The sequence below is a fragment of the Grammomys surdaster genome, unplaced genomic scaffold (assembly GCF_004785775.1).
Source record: "Grammomys surdaster isolate TR1022 unplaced genomic scaffold, NIH_TR_1.0 126133, whole genome shotgun sequence".
NCBI classification, from domain to species: domain Eukaryota; kingdom Metazoa; phylum Chordata; class Mammalia; order Rodentia; family Muridae; genus Grammomys; species Grammomys surdaster.
Window position 1 is genome coordinate 7,296,848 of NW_021620941.1, and position 17,995 is coordinate 7,314,842.

A 17,995-nucleotide genomic window follows, 5' to 3' on the forward strand; every position below is an offset into this window, starting at 1 on the left:
TCTCTCTCTCTCTCTCTCTCTCTCTCTCTCTCTCTCTCTCTCTCTCTCTCTCTCTCTCTCTCTCTCTTTGTGAGTATATATACAGGGAGACATACACACATACATAAACACATTTGAAAAAGTTAAATGTGGCTTTTTAAAAGGAGAAAAAAGTAAAAGTTAAGCATAGAATTCATACACAAGCAGCAACTTTTACTTTTAGACTTTGCTATGGTTTTCCAAAATCTGTGATGCCTCAGTACCAAGAGGTATGTCCTGGAGAGGTGATAGGTCTCAGGGACTCCATCCACATAATTAGGACTGGACTTTTATGAAAGAGCTGGAGGCTAATGCAGCAGGACTTCTGTCCCTTTTGTCCCCTCTACCATGTGAGAACCATGTATTCCAAACTTCTGTCGGATGGGGCAACAGGGACCATTGGGAAGTGGGTGCCAAGTTGTCCAGGGCCTTCTTTAGCCTCAAATGGAAGTGATGTGCTGACTCATGGTACAACATAGACAACACTCAAAAATGATATACCATACCGAGAAGCTGACTCTTGCAAGATGGTGTTTAAATGAGATGCTCAGAACAAGCAAATGCATAAGACAGAAAGCAGGTTGGAGCTACTAGGTGGGAAGGGGAGGCTGCTTACTGGTGTGGGATGCTCCTCTGGGGTGAAGGGTGTGTTTGGAACCAGATAGAGGCAGTCTTTACACAGCACCCCTTGTGTGTTCAGTGCCTATGCACTTCACCTTGAAATGGTTGACTAAACAAAATGTATTTCACATCAGTGTCAAAATTAAACACTTCTCACTGTGCACTCCCAGGACCCCATTGCCATAGCCAGTCCTCATCACAGAGATGTCACATTGAAGGTGTCATCTCAAAGGTGAACTTTGGGCAAAAAAAAAAAAAAACAAAAAACAGTCACGTGGTGTCTTTGCTAACCACCATGCCCCTCAAAAAGGAGGCATGATCCCATGGGTCAGCCATTCTGGTGGCTAACTCTTATCCACCCTCTCAGCTAGGAGACCAGCCTACCTGCATGTTGCACATCTTAGCCTGGAGGTCCTCACCCACACATGCATGTCCTCCAAATGCAGGCCTGGAAACACCCACAGAACAAAGGGATGAGAAGTGACCACTGCTGTTCCCAGAGAGTGGGATGCAGATGCACCCCTTGCAGGGAAACCTCCTGTAGGTACCTGGGGTTGTTGCACCACCGCCTCCTGGTGATCACGCCTCCTCCACAGGATCGAGAGCAAGGACTATGGGGGCCCCAGCTAGACCAGTGTCCATGTACCGCAGCCACAGGAGCCAGCTCAGCAAGGGATCGACACCGAGCCTTGGAGCACCACTGCAAAGTAGAACAGCTCTGTCTCCCTTTCCCACATGGATCCAACACACATAGGATGCAGCCATCATACCCAGGGACCTTAACACACTGAGGAACCCTCCAGAACACAGTTTCCCGTCATACATAGAGACTTCCAACACAGGGACCATACCCCTCATTAGAATCCTTAACACACAGAGAGGTCTCACTGACAGGGAGCAGCACTCCAACACAAAGACTATCAGTACATAAGGACCACGCACAGGGTCTTCCAATAGACATAGAGATCTCCCAAAGCATAGAGACCTCATACACAGGTACTCCCTACAGAGGCATGGGGCACAGAGGGACATGGGGCACAATCACATACCTCATTCTGTTTGGGAGCAAATGCTAAAGGGAAGACATCAGGCTGCGAAGTACTCAGTGAAAGGGAAAACTAACCCTGGGGAGATAGTGTAGGTAAGGAGAGCATAGGTGATCTGAGTAGGATGCTTAGAGCTTGCTGTCACTCAACAGACTCTTCTCTGATAGAGGGCTGGAGGGAGTGGACGAGAAGAGGTACAGTGCCCTGGAGTGGGAGCTCTGTAAGACCCCACTCAGGAAAAGCATAGGGAGTGCAGAGCAGAGGGTCTGGATATTCTTTCCCCAGTCCCATACTCACCCCACCCCACGCTCTCTCCCCTACACAGACTCCCTGCCCCCTCACAGCTTCATCACTCCCACTACTCGACCTTCTCCACACCACATTCTGTCCCATCCAGGAGAGGAACAAGGAGGCGGCTGCAGCTGCTTTGGTCCAGGGGGTCTGTGTGGCAGGACAGAGCCTGGCATGTATCCTAAGAGAGATGCACAGGTGGTCCACTAAGAGGTTGCCTGCTTAGTGCCCCTTCCAGATGAGTCAATACCCTGCTCAGATGAGTGGCCTGGGAGAAAAAAATCACAGCTGACTGACTCATCCATTAGGAGCAAAGAGCAGGATGGAACTTGCCAGGGCCGGTCATGCTTCTGGGGGCCGTGAAAATGTCTTAATACTTAAAATCAGAAGAGAAAAATAAACTTTTAAATAAAAGATACATATTCTAACATAGGTCAATAAGCATAATAATTCAGAGATTTTTACATTTTATAAAAATACTAAATGTAACTTTTAAAGTATAAGGTCTCTAGCCCAGGCTGGCCTTGAACTTCTTATGTAGCCAAGAATGGCCTTGACTTCGGCCTCCTCCCTGGCTCCTTCCCCTGTCTCCACCTCTAGAATTCGGGGATTACATGTATGTGCCACCATGCCCAGTTTATTTGGCCCATGACCAGATTTGGAGCTTTGAATACACCAGTAAAGCGAAAACTTTACCCACTAAACTGCATGCCCAGCTCCTAACCATAATTCTTCATGCTTCTCTGGAAGAAGAAAGAGGCTTGTCTGGGCAAAGAGGAAAGGAGGAAGTCTGCCTTGGGGAACTCTGGGCTCTTCATTTACAGCTGTTACGAGCCACACTCCTACTCTGTGTGCAGCCTGGAGGCCTCTGCCTCTTAGAAACCCTGTATGCTGAGTCCACCTCCACAAGTTAGATGCCTTTGTGCCAGGAACAACTACATCTTTAAGGCAAAGTCAAACAAAAATGTGGGGACTTTAGTTTTTCAAAAATGTTTAATATGTCCAAGAGGAGGATGGGTGAGGTGGGTAAAAATGACCATAATGCAAGCTTAGTCACCTGAGGAAAGACTCCAGTCCACGGTTGTCTTCCACCCCCAAAAGTGTGCTGTGGCACACTCACATGCATGCACACAGTTTTTACTTAATAAACTAAACACAAACATTAGACAAGATTAGGCACATAACTGATGAACTGTGAGCATCAAACATGTGAGCCCTGGAGTGGTCCTCACCTGTGCCTGATGCCCAAGGGGCAGGGGTCAGCACACTATAGGGAAGTGAGCTGAGTGGAGTGAGACTGGGTATTATGGATGGGTGGACTCACCAGACCCTCCCTGGAGAAGGTGCAGGCAATAGCCCCCGAGCCAAAAGCCACACGGCACTGATCATCTACACTGTAGTAGAGGCCAGGCTGTGCCACCAGCTGGTGCCGTGTGAGTCCTGACTGCAGCCCAGGCGGGTCCCAGAAGCAGTGCATTTGCCCTGTGCTGTGACAGATCAGGCAGAACTCAAGACCTGAGTGGACACCAGTGGGGTTAGCATAAGGTAGCAGATATGGGGCTGGGGATGTTAGCCCAACAAAATGTAGGATGAAGCAGATGGGGGGCTGGAAGAAGGATGGAGGAGAAGTCCATGGACCAAAGGACAGGAAAGGTCTGTCATGGAAGGGTGGAAGGAGGAGGTGGGGTGTGTGTGTAGAGGACAAGGGACAATTGAGGGGTGGACCCAGGAGTGGGATGGGATAGAAGAATGAGTTCAAGAAAGTGGGGAAGAATGACAGAGGCAGGATGGAGGGACTGCAGGAACTGATAGAGGGACAAAGTAGGGTTGGGGACAGGAAATAATAGCAACAGAGTGGGACAGGGTAAGGACTGCTGGGCAGGGTGAGAGTGACAGCCCACCCTGGCTAGGTAGAGGCTGTACCTGAGCAGGTGCTGCAGCTGCCTCTGGCTGCAGGTAGACCACGCCAGGACCCCTCCAGTAGGCACTGCGCCATCAGATGCCATCACATGGCCACTGGCCTCGCAGGTGCTGCTGCTGCCTGGAACACCATCATGGTCCAGCCCGAAGCTGTGGGCAGAAGAAATTCTGAGAATAGCCAGCTGGGGCTGGGTCAGGGCCACCTTTGTGTCTCCTGGACTTGGACCCTGCTACTAGCTAAGCTAGCCCAACAGGAGTCCTGGAGGCCCTGCCTCAGTTTCCCACCTATATGAGGAAGGTAGGAGAGTCGGTTGAGCAGGGTGGCTCTTTCTTCCTTTGGCTAATAAATAGCAGAAGCTTTGATGATAGACAAGCTGACCAAATCCATGGTTACAAGTCTGGGGTATAGAAGTGGGAACCAGGAGCAGGTAGAGGTCTGGGGGTTGACAGGTCGCTTTCCTGGTGGCTGATGGCCTGGATGCGTTTGACTTTGGGAAATCTATCCACCCTGCAGCTGCCTTGTGGTTAAAAAGATTGAGGAGATGTTGCTGTCTTTCTGTTCCCAGGTGGTAGGTTTTTTGAAGCAAGGTCTGAATATTATCCCCACACTTCATGCAGAACAGACTTAGGAGCCTGAGAAGCTAGGTAGTGAGGCAGTACAAGAGCTGCTGGGGCTAGATCCTCGGGGAAGTCTGAAGAGCCTGGCTTCCACCTCTGGGAGTCTATACCAATGCAGACTTGGTAGGATACCAGGAGGGAAACTTTCGTTTTATGCTCTGAAAATCTCCATATCATCTGATGTTTTATAACAATTGGATAGTATTTTCCTAGCAGCAGTGACTAAACTAAAATTCAAAAAGAAAACCACTGCCAGGCGGTGGTGGCGCACGCCTTTAATCCCAGCACTTGGGAGGCAGAGGCAGGCGGATTTCTGAGTTCGAGGCCAGCCTGCTCTACCGAGTGAGTTCCAGGACAGCCAGGGCTACACAGAGAAACCCTGTCTCGAAAAACCAAAAAAAAAAAAAAAAAAAGAAAAAGAAAACCACATCACTCTAGATAGACTGAGAATACAAATGGGTAAAGATTTGCCAACAAGAATACACATTACACACAGAAGCAAGGACTCAGAAGCACCCTAACTGTCCAACAGGGGATTAAGTTGTTGTATGTACAAAACAAACCAACACGAAGCGTAAGAGATCTGTGAGCTGACAGATGTGTGAGCTGTGTAGATATAGTAAAAGACAAGGGTTATGTGGGCTGGTGGCGCACACCTGTAATCCTACCCAGCGTCTGACACATGGCCAAGCAGCCTGTGATAGTTTGTCTTAAAAACCACAATAGAATCAAAATAATAAGCGTTGTATTGCACAAGTCTGATGTGCATATTAATGACCACAATTAAATGTAGCTCTGAAAAGACATCTCCATTAGTGGTGTGTGGTATTTAAATAAAAAAGCACCATCCCCCATTTATTTGCATGTTAAGCCCCCAAATCTTTGGTAAGATTAGGACTTGTAGCTCTTTGGAAGTGTAGCTAGAGGTGGAGTTTGAGGTTCCAAAGGCCTGTACCAGCCCAGCATCTCCCTCTCTCCGCCTGCCTTCCTGTGGGTCAGGATCTAAAGCTCCCAGCTATCACTCCAGCACCATGCCTGCTTGTGTGCCACCATGCTCCTTCTGAAACTGTAAGCAAGCCCCCAGTTAAATGCTTTCTTTTATAAGAGTTGCCTTAGTCATGACGTCTCTTCACAGCATTAGAACAGTAGCTAAGACATTGCATGGACTTAGTATAATCTTCAGTCTGGTTTTTTTCTTTACTGGAATTTCCAGAGAGACTTACTTTCTGGATGGCTCAGTGGGTAAAGGCATTTGCTACACAAGCCTGATTATCTGAGTTCAATTCCCAGAACCTATGTAAAGGTGAGAACCAACTCTGCAAAGTTGTCCTCTGACCTCTACATGCATGGTGTGGCATGACCCTTACCCACACCTTCTTCCCTCAATACTGCTCCACGCACAAATACATTTTAAAAACTTAAATATTAAATTATTGTTTTCTAATAGCTGTTTATCTAGAAAAAAAGAGTTCAAGTTAGTCACTCAGTGATCAAGAAGCATCAGATTTTTCCTATCTCAGCCTTCCCCTACCAAGACACTTAGGCCAAGAGGTATAGGCTTCTGACCAGCTCTGCAAAGGTTTGCTGCCTGCCTAGGCCACAGAGCTTGGCCTTGGGGCTCAGACCAGCTCTCTGACCAGTCTGGGGATGACTAATGAGACCACATACCTGTGCCCAATCTCATGGGCAATGGTGACCCCTAGGTCGAAGCCAGTGTCCTCAGTGATAAGGCAACTCCAGGAAGTGGAGCAGGCACCTCCCAGCTGGGTGACCCCCCGAACCTGCTTGTTACCATCAGGCAACTCCAGGTCAAACCTTGATAAGAAAAAAAGACTCATATGGATGGCTCCAGCAGCCATGTTGCTGGTGCAGAATGCAGGGAAGGTCATAGTGCAGCCTTCCTAAGCAAGCAGCACTCCAGTGGGGACCTCAGATACCTGGTTATATAGAGAGTCAGGTCAGCATGACTTGGATCTGTGTCATCGTGGGGGTTGATCGTCTGGCTCCACTCACAGACACTCATCAAGGATGAGGTGATGTTGGTTGTGATATTCGGAGTACTCTAGAGAACGATCAAAGAGCCTGTTCCTATGGAAGTGGTACCAAGGATAGTGCTGACTGTTGCCAGCATGCTTCTCAGTGGTTCCATAACAATTCTACTACTACCCCACTTTACAGATGGAGAAACTGAGGCTCTGAGAAACTCCTTGAGAGCTGTCTGTCCAGCTAAGCCCGAGTTCTTCAGGAAAGGATGAAGGGAATGGAGTCAGGGTTTGTACCTACCTCCAAGTCAGAGAGGATGATCAGCTTCACCAGGTGTACCTGGAACTGAGCCCCTAAGGATGGGCTTCTCAACAGCTCTGACCCCTGAAGAGGGCAACGGGGAGGGAGGGAAGGAGAGAGGAAGGGAAAGAGGGAAGGAGGGAGGGAGGGAGGGAGGGAGGGAGGGCGGGGGGGAGGGAGGGAGGGAGGGAGGCAACATATGATGTTCACAGTGAGTCCAGGAGCCTCAGTGGCAGAAGTGGTGGTGGAGAGGGTGCCCATGGAGGTTAGGGGCTAGCAGGAAGCTGAAAGCCTGTCTGTGTGGCAGGCTGTAGGCAGTCAGATGAGACTTCGAGTCTTTCTCTAGTTCATGCCTTGGGAAGACCATCTAACACAAAGAGCTGATTGCTGGCCTAAGTTTGAATCTAAGCCCTGCCCCTGCCTAGCCGTGGGCTCAGGTCACTAAGCAATGAGCCTCAGTTTCTTTATAGGCTTTCTGTCTTAGGAGGTGGAAATCAAGCCTTGCCTGGTTAGCAGATTAAGAGAATAAAACTGAGAGGCTGGAGAGATGGCTCAGGGGTTAAGAGCATTGACTGCTCTTCCACAGGTCCTGAGTTCAATTCCCAGGCTCACAACCATCTGTAATGGGATCCGATGCTTTCTTCTGGTGTGTCTGAAGACAGCTACAGCGTACTTATAACATATAGAAAATAAATAAAATCTTAAAAAAAAAAACCAGCCTACTCTACATAATGAGGAGTTCCAACATTATAAAAAAAGAGAGAGAGAGAGAGTGAATAAAACTATAGATATCCTGGTTCAGGTACCATTTGCCTAGTCCTCCTAAGCCAGTGAGCGGTGCTCAGCCTTCCTAACGCTGTGACCCTTTAGTACAGTTCATTTTGTTGTGACCCCAACCATAAAATTATTTTTGTTGCTACTTCATAACTGTAATTTTGCTGTTATGAATTGTAATGCAAATATCTATATTTTTTAATGATCTTAGGGGTCATGACCCTGAGAACCCCTAGCCTAATGCATATTAATGACTTGGAAGCCTGAGTTTGGGTAACTTAAAATTGAAGGGAAGGACCCCAAAAGTTAGAGACAATGGTTTCCAGTTGGCAGAGGGAACCATTTTCACTAAAAACAAAAAACAAAAAAACAAAAAACAAAAACAAAACAAAAAAATTACCCTAGGGGCCTGTAAACAGAAAGCCTACAGTTTGTCTGGCCTTGAACCGCACCTATAAATGGGAGGGAAAGCCTGGCATAGACAGTGTGGCAGCAGGGGGTTGTTGGCCCTGAGACTGGTGAGGTGGACGCAAAGAAGACTTTTTTTTTCTCCCAAAAAAGGTGGCCAGGCTGAACCTGGAGCCATTCTACAGAAAGCATTGGAGGTGGGCCAGATGTTGCCCCAGAGCTACAACCTGGGTCTCTTCATGGCCACTATCCCTCCCTTCTCTGCAGCAGACCTGAGAAAAGAGGAGGAGCCTAGATCTGTTAGTCACTGGCTGGAACTAGTACCTAGAATCAGTTTATCAGATTTTTTAATTGGTTTACATTTATTTATTTAGTGTATGGGCACACATATGGAGGGCAAAGGACAACTTGCAGGATTGGCTGTCTCCTTCCACCATGTGGGTTCTGGGATTAAATTCAGGTCATTATGCTTGGTGGCAAGCACTGTCGCCTGCTGAGCCATCTCTTTCCTTCCTTCCTTCCTTCCTTCCTTCCTTCCTTCCCTCCTTCCTTCCTTCCTTCCTTCCTTCCTTCCTTCCTTTTTTTTTTTTTTTTTTTGATAGCCCAAAGGACCAAGCTGGCCTCAAACTTGTGATTTTCCTGTCTCAGTCTTCTGTATGCTGGCGTTGTAGATGTGTGCCATGGACTTACAGATGTGTGCCACCACACCCAGCTTAAGTCATCATTATCTCGAAGACACTGATCCAGCAAATGGACTCAATCACTTTCTTCCTCTTGGTTCTGGTTTTATTTTTTGTTTTTTCAAGACAGGGTTTCTCTGTGTAGCCCTGACTGTCTTGGAACTTACTCTGTAGACCAGGATGGCCTCGAACTCACAGAAATTCACCGGCCTCTGCCTTCCGAGTGTTCATATTGGTTCTAGTGACACCATATGAATGCCCATGAACACCATTTGTGGAGTGTGAGTTTCTGCTGGCCTGGGACAGTCATATCTCATGTGTGTTCTATGTGTACCATATGGATGGTAGTCTTCTGTAACCGGATACTGGCTGGCATGTTGCCATTCTGACATACAGGTTAATGGCATACAGGTTAATGGTGCGAGGCTTCTGCTCTCTCACCCATTAGATCACAAGGAGAAGGGTCTGTAAGAAATGAAGCCTCACATGTCAGCCAGAATAATACCTGTTCATACCTTGAGTGTTCCACTGCCCTGTGCCTCCCTAAGACGGAGAGAGGCAAAGGGACCTGAAGAGAGAGCAGCGTGTACAGACTGAGTCTGCTGTTGGCCAAATGAACATTAGGGCAGAACTGAGAGACTATGGGGAAGACTCTGGTGTTGGAAGGGATTCCCTAACTTTGTCCACCTTTGGTGCAATGAGAAGAGGAAAGAGGGGGGCAGTAGTTCTCTTTGTCTTCAGGGCCATGAACTCCAGCTAACCCTCAGCTTCTATGGGAGAATTCAATGTACTGTGTTCAAATGTACTAACTCTTTTATGTAAGCAGGGACCCTGCTGGCCAGTGGTTTGGAGGAAGAGCCCACAGACCCACCAGAGGCCCTGAGCCCACCTTCCTGCACGAGCCATTGCCAGCCCAGCTGCACTCACGATATTGAGATTAGTGAGCACATAGCGCTCTGTGTCCTCCTGGTGAGCCTCGTAAACATCAGGGCCCACAGCTACCAGGAGTTCCAGGTGCAGAATGTCCTCCAATGTCCTTCTCCGCCTCAGTCTCTGGAGGTAAGAGGAAGGATGGCCTAGAGGGGAGAGGAGGAAGAGACTGAGGACAAAGGTTTTAGAAAGCAGGTGTTTGGAGCTAACAGAAAGCGGCTGACCAGTCAAACGGTCAATTTCATGTCTACTCCCAGGGATCAGTTCTCAGCCTGAGGAGTTGGTGAAGGTGTGGACAGAAGTCCCAGCTCAGGTGGGAAAGAAGGTAGAGTTCTTTTAGGACTCCACAACATGGCTCCCCAAGCCCCTTCTCACTGGAAGGAAGCAGGGCTTCAATTCATTCAATTCAATTCAATTCAATTCATTCAATTCTGAAGCCCTGCTTGAGACAGGATCCACCTCCCTTTCCCCTGCTCCTCGCATCTGGGATCCTCTTGTTAAGGAAGAGTCCAGGATTCTTTCTTTGGTGAGAGGGAGGGAGGAATACAGGCCTGAGACAGGGTCCTGCAAAGAACCCTGCTCTTCTAGCATCCAGAGTGAGTGGACTGCAAGCTGCTTATTGTCTTTGGACCTTGCCTGGGGGCTGGATCAGTTCTTGGCAAAGTAGTCTAAGCCTTGAAATGGTTGTTCCATAAGTGAGCCAGCAGGAAGGAGGGCAGACGTCTCTGGTCCATGGACCTCAGGAATCCAGCTCAGTGCTCACTGTCTCCTGGAGTGTAAAGGACTAGGACCCCAGGGAACAGTGTCCCAGACCTTCAGGAGTCCAGAGGTGGGCAGATCCAGTGATCCAGACACTGTGTATCCTGCCCAGGCCTCAGAAAAACTGGTTGTAAATGGGAGGACATCCCCTAATTGTCTGTACCCTGACTCCTAGCCTCATCTGTCTGTTGACCTTGCCAACATCTATGGGGTGTATATAGAGGCCAGAAGTCAACTTCAGGTCTTGTTCCTCAGGACCCATTTTTTTTTTTTTTTTTGGTTTTTCGAGACAGGGTTTCTCTGTATAGCCCTGGCTGTCCTGTAACTCACTCTGTAGACCAGACTGGCCTTGAACTCAGAAATCCGCCTGCCTCTGCCTCCTAAGTGCTGGGATTAAAGGTGTGTGCCACCACTGCCTGACCATCTTGTTTTTAAGACAAGATCTCTCACTGAAACCTGGGGCTCATGATCTCGGCTAGGTTGCTGGCCTGTATATTTTCATGGCTAGTGGTTAGAATAGAAAGGATGAGATATACCCTTTGTAACCAGTTTTTCTGTGGTCTTAGAATGATGCACACTGGGTTCTACCTCTCTTCAGTACTGGAATGAGAAATGTGTGCTACCCTGCCCAGCCTTTCTATATGAACACTAGGACTGGAACTCGGGCCCTCGTGTTTCCACACACAGAAGCACTTTACCAAATGAGCTGGCTTCACAGTCTATCCTGAACCAGGGTTTTAGTCAAAATCACCAACTGTTCCTCTGAGAAAAGGGATGGCATCCTGAGAGGCAGGGCTATAGGTCATGGGAAAGCTATCACCATGAGGAGCACTTCAGGGCAGGAGTCAGAGTTGCTAGAGCTGTCACTCATCTTGTTCCCAAAGAATGAGTAAATATTTACAGCTATGGCCAGAAGTGACAAGTTCCTGAAAGTCAGCCAGTCCCCTGGAGGCCATCCACAGGCTAAGGAGGCCAGCCGATGAACCACTTCCCTGCCCCCACATGTGATACTAAACAGAAGCCTGGGATCAGGACTCCAGTGCAGCCAGAACGCCCAGAACAACTTACTATCAAGTTGGCAAAAAGCAATGATGCTAATTAACAGACTAGCTTCTCTGGCTTCCTCCTTCCATGACCTCCAGAACCCTCACGGCTCTGACTCAGTGGGAACTCCCTCAGTCCCCAACCCGGGGCTCAAGAAACTTCCCTGGCTCCGAGCACATCAGGACAATTACCTGTGAGTGGAGCAGCATGGCGGCCAAAGTAAGAAGATACATCTTTGGGCTCCAGATCCTGAAGAAAACTCTGCAAAACAAATGACATAGAAGAGAAGGAGAAAGGAGACAAGGGCAAGAAGAGAAGAAATCAGAGATATAGGAACGGAGAATGAGGAGGCAGTGCCTAGGCAGGGAAGATCAGTCCACACAGGGCTGCAACAAAATGGAATCTGTTTTGTTACCAGAGTAAACGAATTTCCTTATCTTCAAGCAGAAAGATCATAACCACTCCACCCAAGAGCTTTGGCATTCCCCTCTCCAAAGTGATTGTAACACGCAACACCAGATCTTGTGTGATCCCACCTTCTGGATATCAGAGAGCCCCCAGCAGCCCAGAATGAAGATGGCACCAGTGAGGATTCCTCTGATACTGGCAGCGTGAAAAGGCTGGCACATCAACCATAGGCAAAGCTGGCTCATCCTTAGAAAAGCCAGCCGATGGCCGAACAGGAGCCGTAGTGACTGAGATTCTGGTTAGTGTGCAATGAGACAGACTTTACTTGTTGGCTGGGCGGGACGTTGGGCAGTGTTTACTCTTGGGAGCTTCCTCCCAGGGCAGGGTTATTGTGTGGGCAGCTCGCAGCTTCTACTAGGAACCTGGAATGATTCCCAGTTGAAGAGCACCCCAACCATGTCCTGCACCAGGAAAGTTCCAACTGTGCACATCTAGCCTCCTGGGAGTCTAGCAGTTCAGTCTGGACAATAGCAAGCCCTAAATAGGACCCTGGGCATGTGGGCTCCTGTATAACGACAGGCCCTGGACTGCTCTTTTGGAATCTCTAACTAACCAATATAAGGATGCAGTAAGGACATGGCAGTTCTGGCCCCTCAGCCTGCCTCTCCTCTGGCACCTCCATTTCCAGGCTTTGTCTAGATCTCCTGTCCATTTACCCCTGGCAGAGCCTGGCACTTGCAGACACCCTGTGCCCTCAGCCCATTTCTCTGCCCCAATTCCTATCATTTTGAGACTGTCTGCCTGGTGTGCACCTGCAGCTGGTGGGAGAGTCCTGGAGCAGGTAAGTGGCCCTACATTTCTGCAAGTACTGTCACAAGTTGCCTGGCATTCCACTGCACCTCCTGGGAATTTCTCATCCATTTGCTCTAAAACACTCTTGTACACCCTTCACCCTGCCAGTCCCTATTACTGTTGGGATCTTTGGGGAGTTAATCTTAGTTGTGAACAAGATTGGATCTGGAGTAGACTAAGAGATGGCATACCTCCAGATGGATCTAAGAGTACTTCCTGGAGAGGTTAGCTGAGAGAAGGTACTCCTCCAGAGTGGGGAGTACTTCCTGGCAGCAGTCCTGCTTGCTTTCACTCCTTGCTCTTAAGTACATGTATCCTGTTGCTGCTGCTATTGCCACCGCCATCCTTCAGTGACATCAGAGCCCAGCTTCTTTGGCCTTCTAACACAGAATGGAGACAAGTGACTCTCTAGAAATATTCTAGGCCTTCAGTGCCAACTAGAACTTCTGGCACATCCAGCCTCACAGACTGAGCAGTTACCAGGTGAAAGGTTATTTTTCCGCTGCTGCAGGTGAAATGAGCCAATTCATGCCAGATTAGATTAGATTAAAGGCAGGTTTCTTTGGAAGCTGCTCCAAGTTCACTGGGCAAGTTCACTGGCTCCAAGGACTGAGGCTAGGAGAGTCACCATAGAGAAGTGGAGAGGGGAGGGAGGGAGAAAGAAAGAAAGAGCATGCATGGAGAGAGAGAGAGAAAGAGAGAGAGAGAGAGAGAGAGAGAGAGAGAGAGAGAGAGAAGAGAAGGAGGAGGAGAATAAGAGAGAACAAAATGTCTGGATTATATAGAGAAGAGCCTCTGGGGGAAGGGCAGCCTAACCCCTTTTCTAGAAAGTTCAAGGGGTTGGGGCAGGGTATGCCAGGTAGGGACTGAGGGATGCTGGGAAAACCTAGAGGCCAGGCCTATTTTGGTATGTAAAATATGCACCTCAGTCCCTTGTCCTGGGTCGGAAACCAAATACCAGATTCTCAACCTCCTAAGTACACAGACGACCATTGTGGGACTACCTAGCTGCAGTGGTTATTCTTGGTTTTCAACTTGACTACATCTGGAATTAACTAAAAACACAAAGTTGCTGGGCACTCCTGCAAGGGTTTTAGCTAATTGAGGTAGAAAGACCCTAAATGTGGGCTATGGTAGCCCATATAAAGGACAAGAAAGAAAGAAAGAAAGAAAGAAAGAAAGAAAGAAAGAGAAAGAGAGAGAAAGAAAAGAAAGAAGGAAAAAAGAAAGGAAGGAAGGGAGGAAGAAACTTCTGATGGCATATACTGAAGACCTAGACTGGTTGAAGCGTCCAGCCTCATGACTGAGCAACTACTGGACTTTCCACTGGGAGACAGCCATTGTTGAACTGTAAGGAGAGAGCCACTGCAATTCAGCCTGTCTTGAAGGCAACTCTCCCACTTTTTTGTTGTTGTTGTTGTTGTTGTTTTCGAGGCAGGGTTTCTCTGTGTAGCCCTGGAAACTTTTTGTTTTGTTTTTGTTTTTTGTTTTGTTTTTTTGAGACAGGGTTTCTCTGTATAGTCCTGGCTGTTCCAGAACTCACTCTGTAGACCAGGCTGGCCTCAAACTCAGAAATCCGCCTGCCTCTGCCTCCCAAGTGCTGGGATTAAAGGCATGTGCCACCACTGCCCGGCTCTTTTTTTTTTTTTTTTTAATTATTTCTATGAGTACGCTGTCACTGTCTTCAGACACACCAGAAGAGGGCATCAGATCCCATTACAGATGGCTGTAAGCCACCATGTGGTTGCTGAGATTTGAACTCAGGACCTCTGGAAGAGCAGTCAGTGCTCTTAACCACTGAGCCATCTCTCCAGCCCCAACTCTCCCACTTTTTGCTTCCACATTTTGTTAGCAGGGTCAAGCCAGGTTTACATTCCCAGGCTTGAGGACACGTTCCTACCCTTCCTCTCCAAATGTTTTCTTAATTGTCTGTTAAACCGGTAAAAGAGTGTAAAACTTGCTGTTATTTTAACCAAAGTGCCCGAGTTACAAAAATATATAACCAATGCCTGCAAAGCCCTCATTAACTGCATGCAGCTGACCCGTTCCTTTGTTCCCTTATTGCCTTGAGCTCCAGACCAATGTCTAGAGAGATGAGTTAAGGGCCTTGAAGCCAAGTGTCCTACTAGAGGCTCAGTCTTCAACAGATAATCTCTTGCTTCACCCTTAATGTCAAAATAAAATCGAATGACCCCACAGTTCTCCCCCTCCCACATCGTTTTGTACTTTCACCCTTTAAAAATGCAAGATGGCTTCTCCTTGAGGATGTAGTTCAGACATGGAACCAGCTACCTCCCTGAGCACTCAGGAAATAAAGCTTTTGTTTTTAAAGCTTCTGTCTCTGAAGCAAGTTTTCTTGGCTTCCAACTGAACCCAACAGAACTTGCTGAGCCGCACAGGCTGTAAGCCAATCTAATAAATTCCCTTTAGACAGACAGACAGACAGACAGACAGACCAATTCATTCTCTCAGTTCTGTTTCTCTGGAGAGCCCTGACTAGCCTGCATCATGAAAGCCAGTCTACTAAATCCCCGTGGTGATGTAATTCATGCCATCTTTCTGCTTGTCTAGAGACCCTGATTATGTAGACGACAAATGTCCCTTGAAGGCCCATGAATTTTTGAAGACTCGATCACCAGCTTGTAGGAGTTGGTGGAACCTTCCTTTCAGAGGTGGGACTTAGTGGGAAGAAGTTAAGTCATCAAGACTGTGACCTTTAAAGGCATTGGGGGCCAGCTCTGTCCCTTCTAGCTCATTGATGTCTGATTGCCATGAGGTAAGCAGCTTTTCTCTTTCATGTCCTTCTTCCACGGCACTCTGCCTCATTACAAGTCTCAAGCAACCATAACTGAAATCCACACGCTAAAATTAACCTTTCCTCCTTATAAAGTTGATTACCTCAGATATTTTATCACAGTGATAAGAAGCTGACTAGCACCCCTTAGTGATGACTACCTTTGTCTCCCCAGATAAACCTGCAGCACCTTTTACCCCCTGCACAGGGAGAATGTACACCCATCTGTGCCGGGTCAGACTGGCTCTGGGTCCCTCCTACCCACTTGTTTCCTTGAGATGCATTTCTGTGAAGAAATTTTGTTTTTTATTTCTGCATGTATGTGTGCCTGCTTGTCTGAATGTGCACCACTATGTGAGTGCAGGCGTCCTCAGAGACCAGAGATGGGCACTGAAACCCCACTGAGGGTGCTGGGAATCAAATACCAGTCCTGTGCAGACAGAACTTTTGACAACAGAATGATTCCTCAACTACTAGGTTTTAAATTTTTGGTTTTGAATTATATGTATGTGTGTTATGACTATGGGGGTGTGCATGAGATCACTGAATTATATGTATATGTGTTATGACTATGGGGGTGTACATGAGCGTACAGTGCAGGACACACTGTGTGTGGCTGAGTCTCGTTTTCAGTCCATCTCGCTGATGTGTTGCTCCTTCAGCACTCTTCTTTCTCACTTACATTTTGCCTCTGCCCCTCCACTAGATTCACTCACATATCACATGCAGTTATCTGCGCTCCTGCAATGGAGAAGGAAGACATGATACTAGACCCTAAGGAAGCAGCTATGAGCCAATCAGAGAACCACTATGGCTGCTCCGGGAAGAGAATCAACAGCAAACTAACAAAATAAACAGTGTTAGGGATTGGTTTTAAGGCTTTGTCTTAATTTGGCTCCCAGAATCACACAGGAGTGTGCATTCAGACACTAAAGGAAGCCTGCCCCCAGTTGGCTCTTATTGGAAAATAAAGTTGCCAACGACCAATGGTTGGGAAAGATGAAAGAAAGTTGGAGGGGAGAATGTATGCTACCCGCAGGGAGAATTAGAAATGCTCAGCCATTGTGCTAGTCCCAGCGAATCAAAATTAGCTGGTGTGTGTGTGTGTGTGTGTGTGTGTGTGTGTGTGTGTGTGTGTGTGTGTAAAATTTACCGCTATGATACAGCATGCATAAAAGACCTTAAAAAATACCTTGCATTCTATCTGACCACAAAGATTAAGGTTGGATATCAACAACAAAAGAAATGACTCCGAGAGTATTCAACCTTATAGAAGCTAAGCAGCTTGCTACTGAATGAAAATTGGGTCAAGACAGAAATCAAGAAGGAAATTGTAAAACTTTTTAGGATTGAATGAAAATTAAAACACAACACATTCAAACCTCTGGGGCACAATGAAGGAAGCCATAATAGGTAAGTTCATACAACTAAGTGCCTACATTAATAAAAAAACTGGATATATTTCATATTAGTAACTCAGTGACAGGTTTGAATATCTGAAAAGTGTAAAAAAAAAGAAAGAAAAGAAAAACAAAACAAACAAAAAGAAAGGAAAACAAAACAAAACAAACAAACAAACAAAAACCAAAAAAAGGAAAGAAAAGAGCCAACCAAACAAACAAACAAAAAAACCCAAAAGGAAATAATTGTTGCGTAGTGGCACACACCTTTAATCCCAGCACTTGGGAGGCAGACGCAGGTGGATTTCTGAGTTCAAAGCCAGCTTGGTCTACAGAGTGAGTTCCAGGACAGTCAGGGTTACACAGAGAAACCCTGTCTCAAACAAACACAAAAAAAGAAAGAATGAAAAAAGAAATAGCAGATGGGAAATAATCAAACTCAGATTAAAATCGACAAAATAGAAACAAATAAAAACAATAAATCATAAAGTGAAGAGTTGGTTCTTTGAGATAATCATCACACTTTCAACCAAAATAATCAAAATATAGAGGGAAGATCCCACCATATTAACTATGTGACCTTGAACACATTATTTAGATTTTTCTGACCATTATTTAGATTTTTCCATCAGTAAAAGTATTAAAACAGCTACTTCTGCAGAGTGTGGTAGTACACACCTTTAATTCCAGCACTTGGGAGGTAAAAGACAACTCTTGAGTTTGATGCCAGCCTGGTCTACATAACAATTCTAGGCCAGCTGAGCTACGTAGTAAATAAGACCCTGTCTCAAACAAACAGAAAAACCCAGCCACTTTGCATATATTATTGAAATTAAATAAATCAGAGTATGTAAAAGTAGTTGTCACACCGTTCAATAAATGAAAGGTTTGGTTGCTACCAAGAGGTCATACCCAAAGGGCATTCTGTAATTAAAATTGAATAATCATAAAATATTTAAAATATTCTCAAGGCATATAATACCTTGAGAAAACAAAACAACCCTCAAAAAAACCTGCTTTGACTCTAGACCTCAAACTACTACAGAAAACTAAGCAAATGCTAAATTTGCAATTTACAAAACTTCATTTCTCTCCTAGTCATTGAATTCATCTAGATTCCCTGGGTCTTTTACTTAAGAGGGAGAGGGG

At 46.7% G+C, this 17,995-nt stretch overlaps 2 protein-coding genes and 1 long non-coding RNA gene across 3 annotated transcripts in view; 1 reads left to right on the forward strand and 2 right to left on the reverse strand.

Moving 5' to 3' along the window:
- Positions 1-3,453, reverse strand: part of Adamts13 (ADAM metallopeptidase with thrombospondin type 1 motif 13) — a 22,453-nt gene extending 19,000 nt beyond the window's left edge. The window contains exons 1-4 of the mRNA XM_028757132.1: positions 3,301-3,453; positions 2,053-2,157; positions 1,188-1,339; positions 1,024-1,087 (exon numbers count right to left, since the gene is read on the reverse strand). Of these exons, the coding sequence (XP_028612965.1) occupies positions 1,024-1,087; positions 1,188-1,339; positions 2,053-2,157; positions 3,301-3,453 (474 nt within the window). The remainder of the gene's footprint in view (positions 1-1,023; positions 1,088-1,187; positions 1,340-2,052; positions 2,158-3,300) is intronic.
- Positions 3,454-3,584: 131 nt separating this feature from the next.
- On the reverse strand, positions 3,585-12,077 carry LOC114612069 (A disintegrin and metalloproteinase with thrombospondin motifs 13-like). The gene is made up of 7 exons (XM_028756956.1): positions 11,929-12,077; positions 11,584-11,653; positions 9,587-9,735; positions 6,798-6,881; positions 6,452-6,576; positions 6,183-6,329; positions 3,585-4,046 (listed from the first exon to the last, which is right to left on the reverse strand). Exons 1-7 carry the CDS (start codon positions 12,043-12,045, stop codon positions 3,635-3,637), a joined length of 1,104 nt encoding a protein of 367 aa, XP_028612789.1. The 5' UTR covers positions 12,046-12,077; the 3' UTR covers positions 3,585-3,634.
- Positions 12,078-12,171: 94 nt separating this feature from the next.
- LOC114612070 lies at positions 12,172-16,217 on the forward strand. The gene is made up of 3 exons (XR_003709933.1): positions 12,172-12,641; positions 15,224-15,428; positions 16,153-16,217. It is a non-coding gene; the product is annotated as an uncharacterized LOC114612070 (long non-coding RNA).
- Positions 16,218-17,995: the final 1,778 nt, after the last annotated feature.

Bases quoted from the DNA above. Each gene is read 5' to 3' on its own strand.
- LOC114612069 (XM_028756956.1), bottom strand. From the start codon at position 12,045: ATGAGCCAGCTTTGCCTATGGTTGATGTGCCAGCCTTTTCACGCTGCC. The intron at 9,736-11,583 runs GTAATTGTCCTG...TCTCCCCTCTAG, and splicing joins CCATGCTGCTCCACTCACAG to GCCATCCTTCCTCTTACCTC. The intron at 6,882-9,586 runs GTGAGTGCAGCT...TGCCCTCTTCAG, and splicing joins TGCTCACTAATCTCAATATC to GGGTCAGAGCTGTTGAGAAG.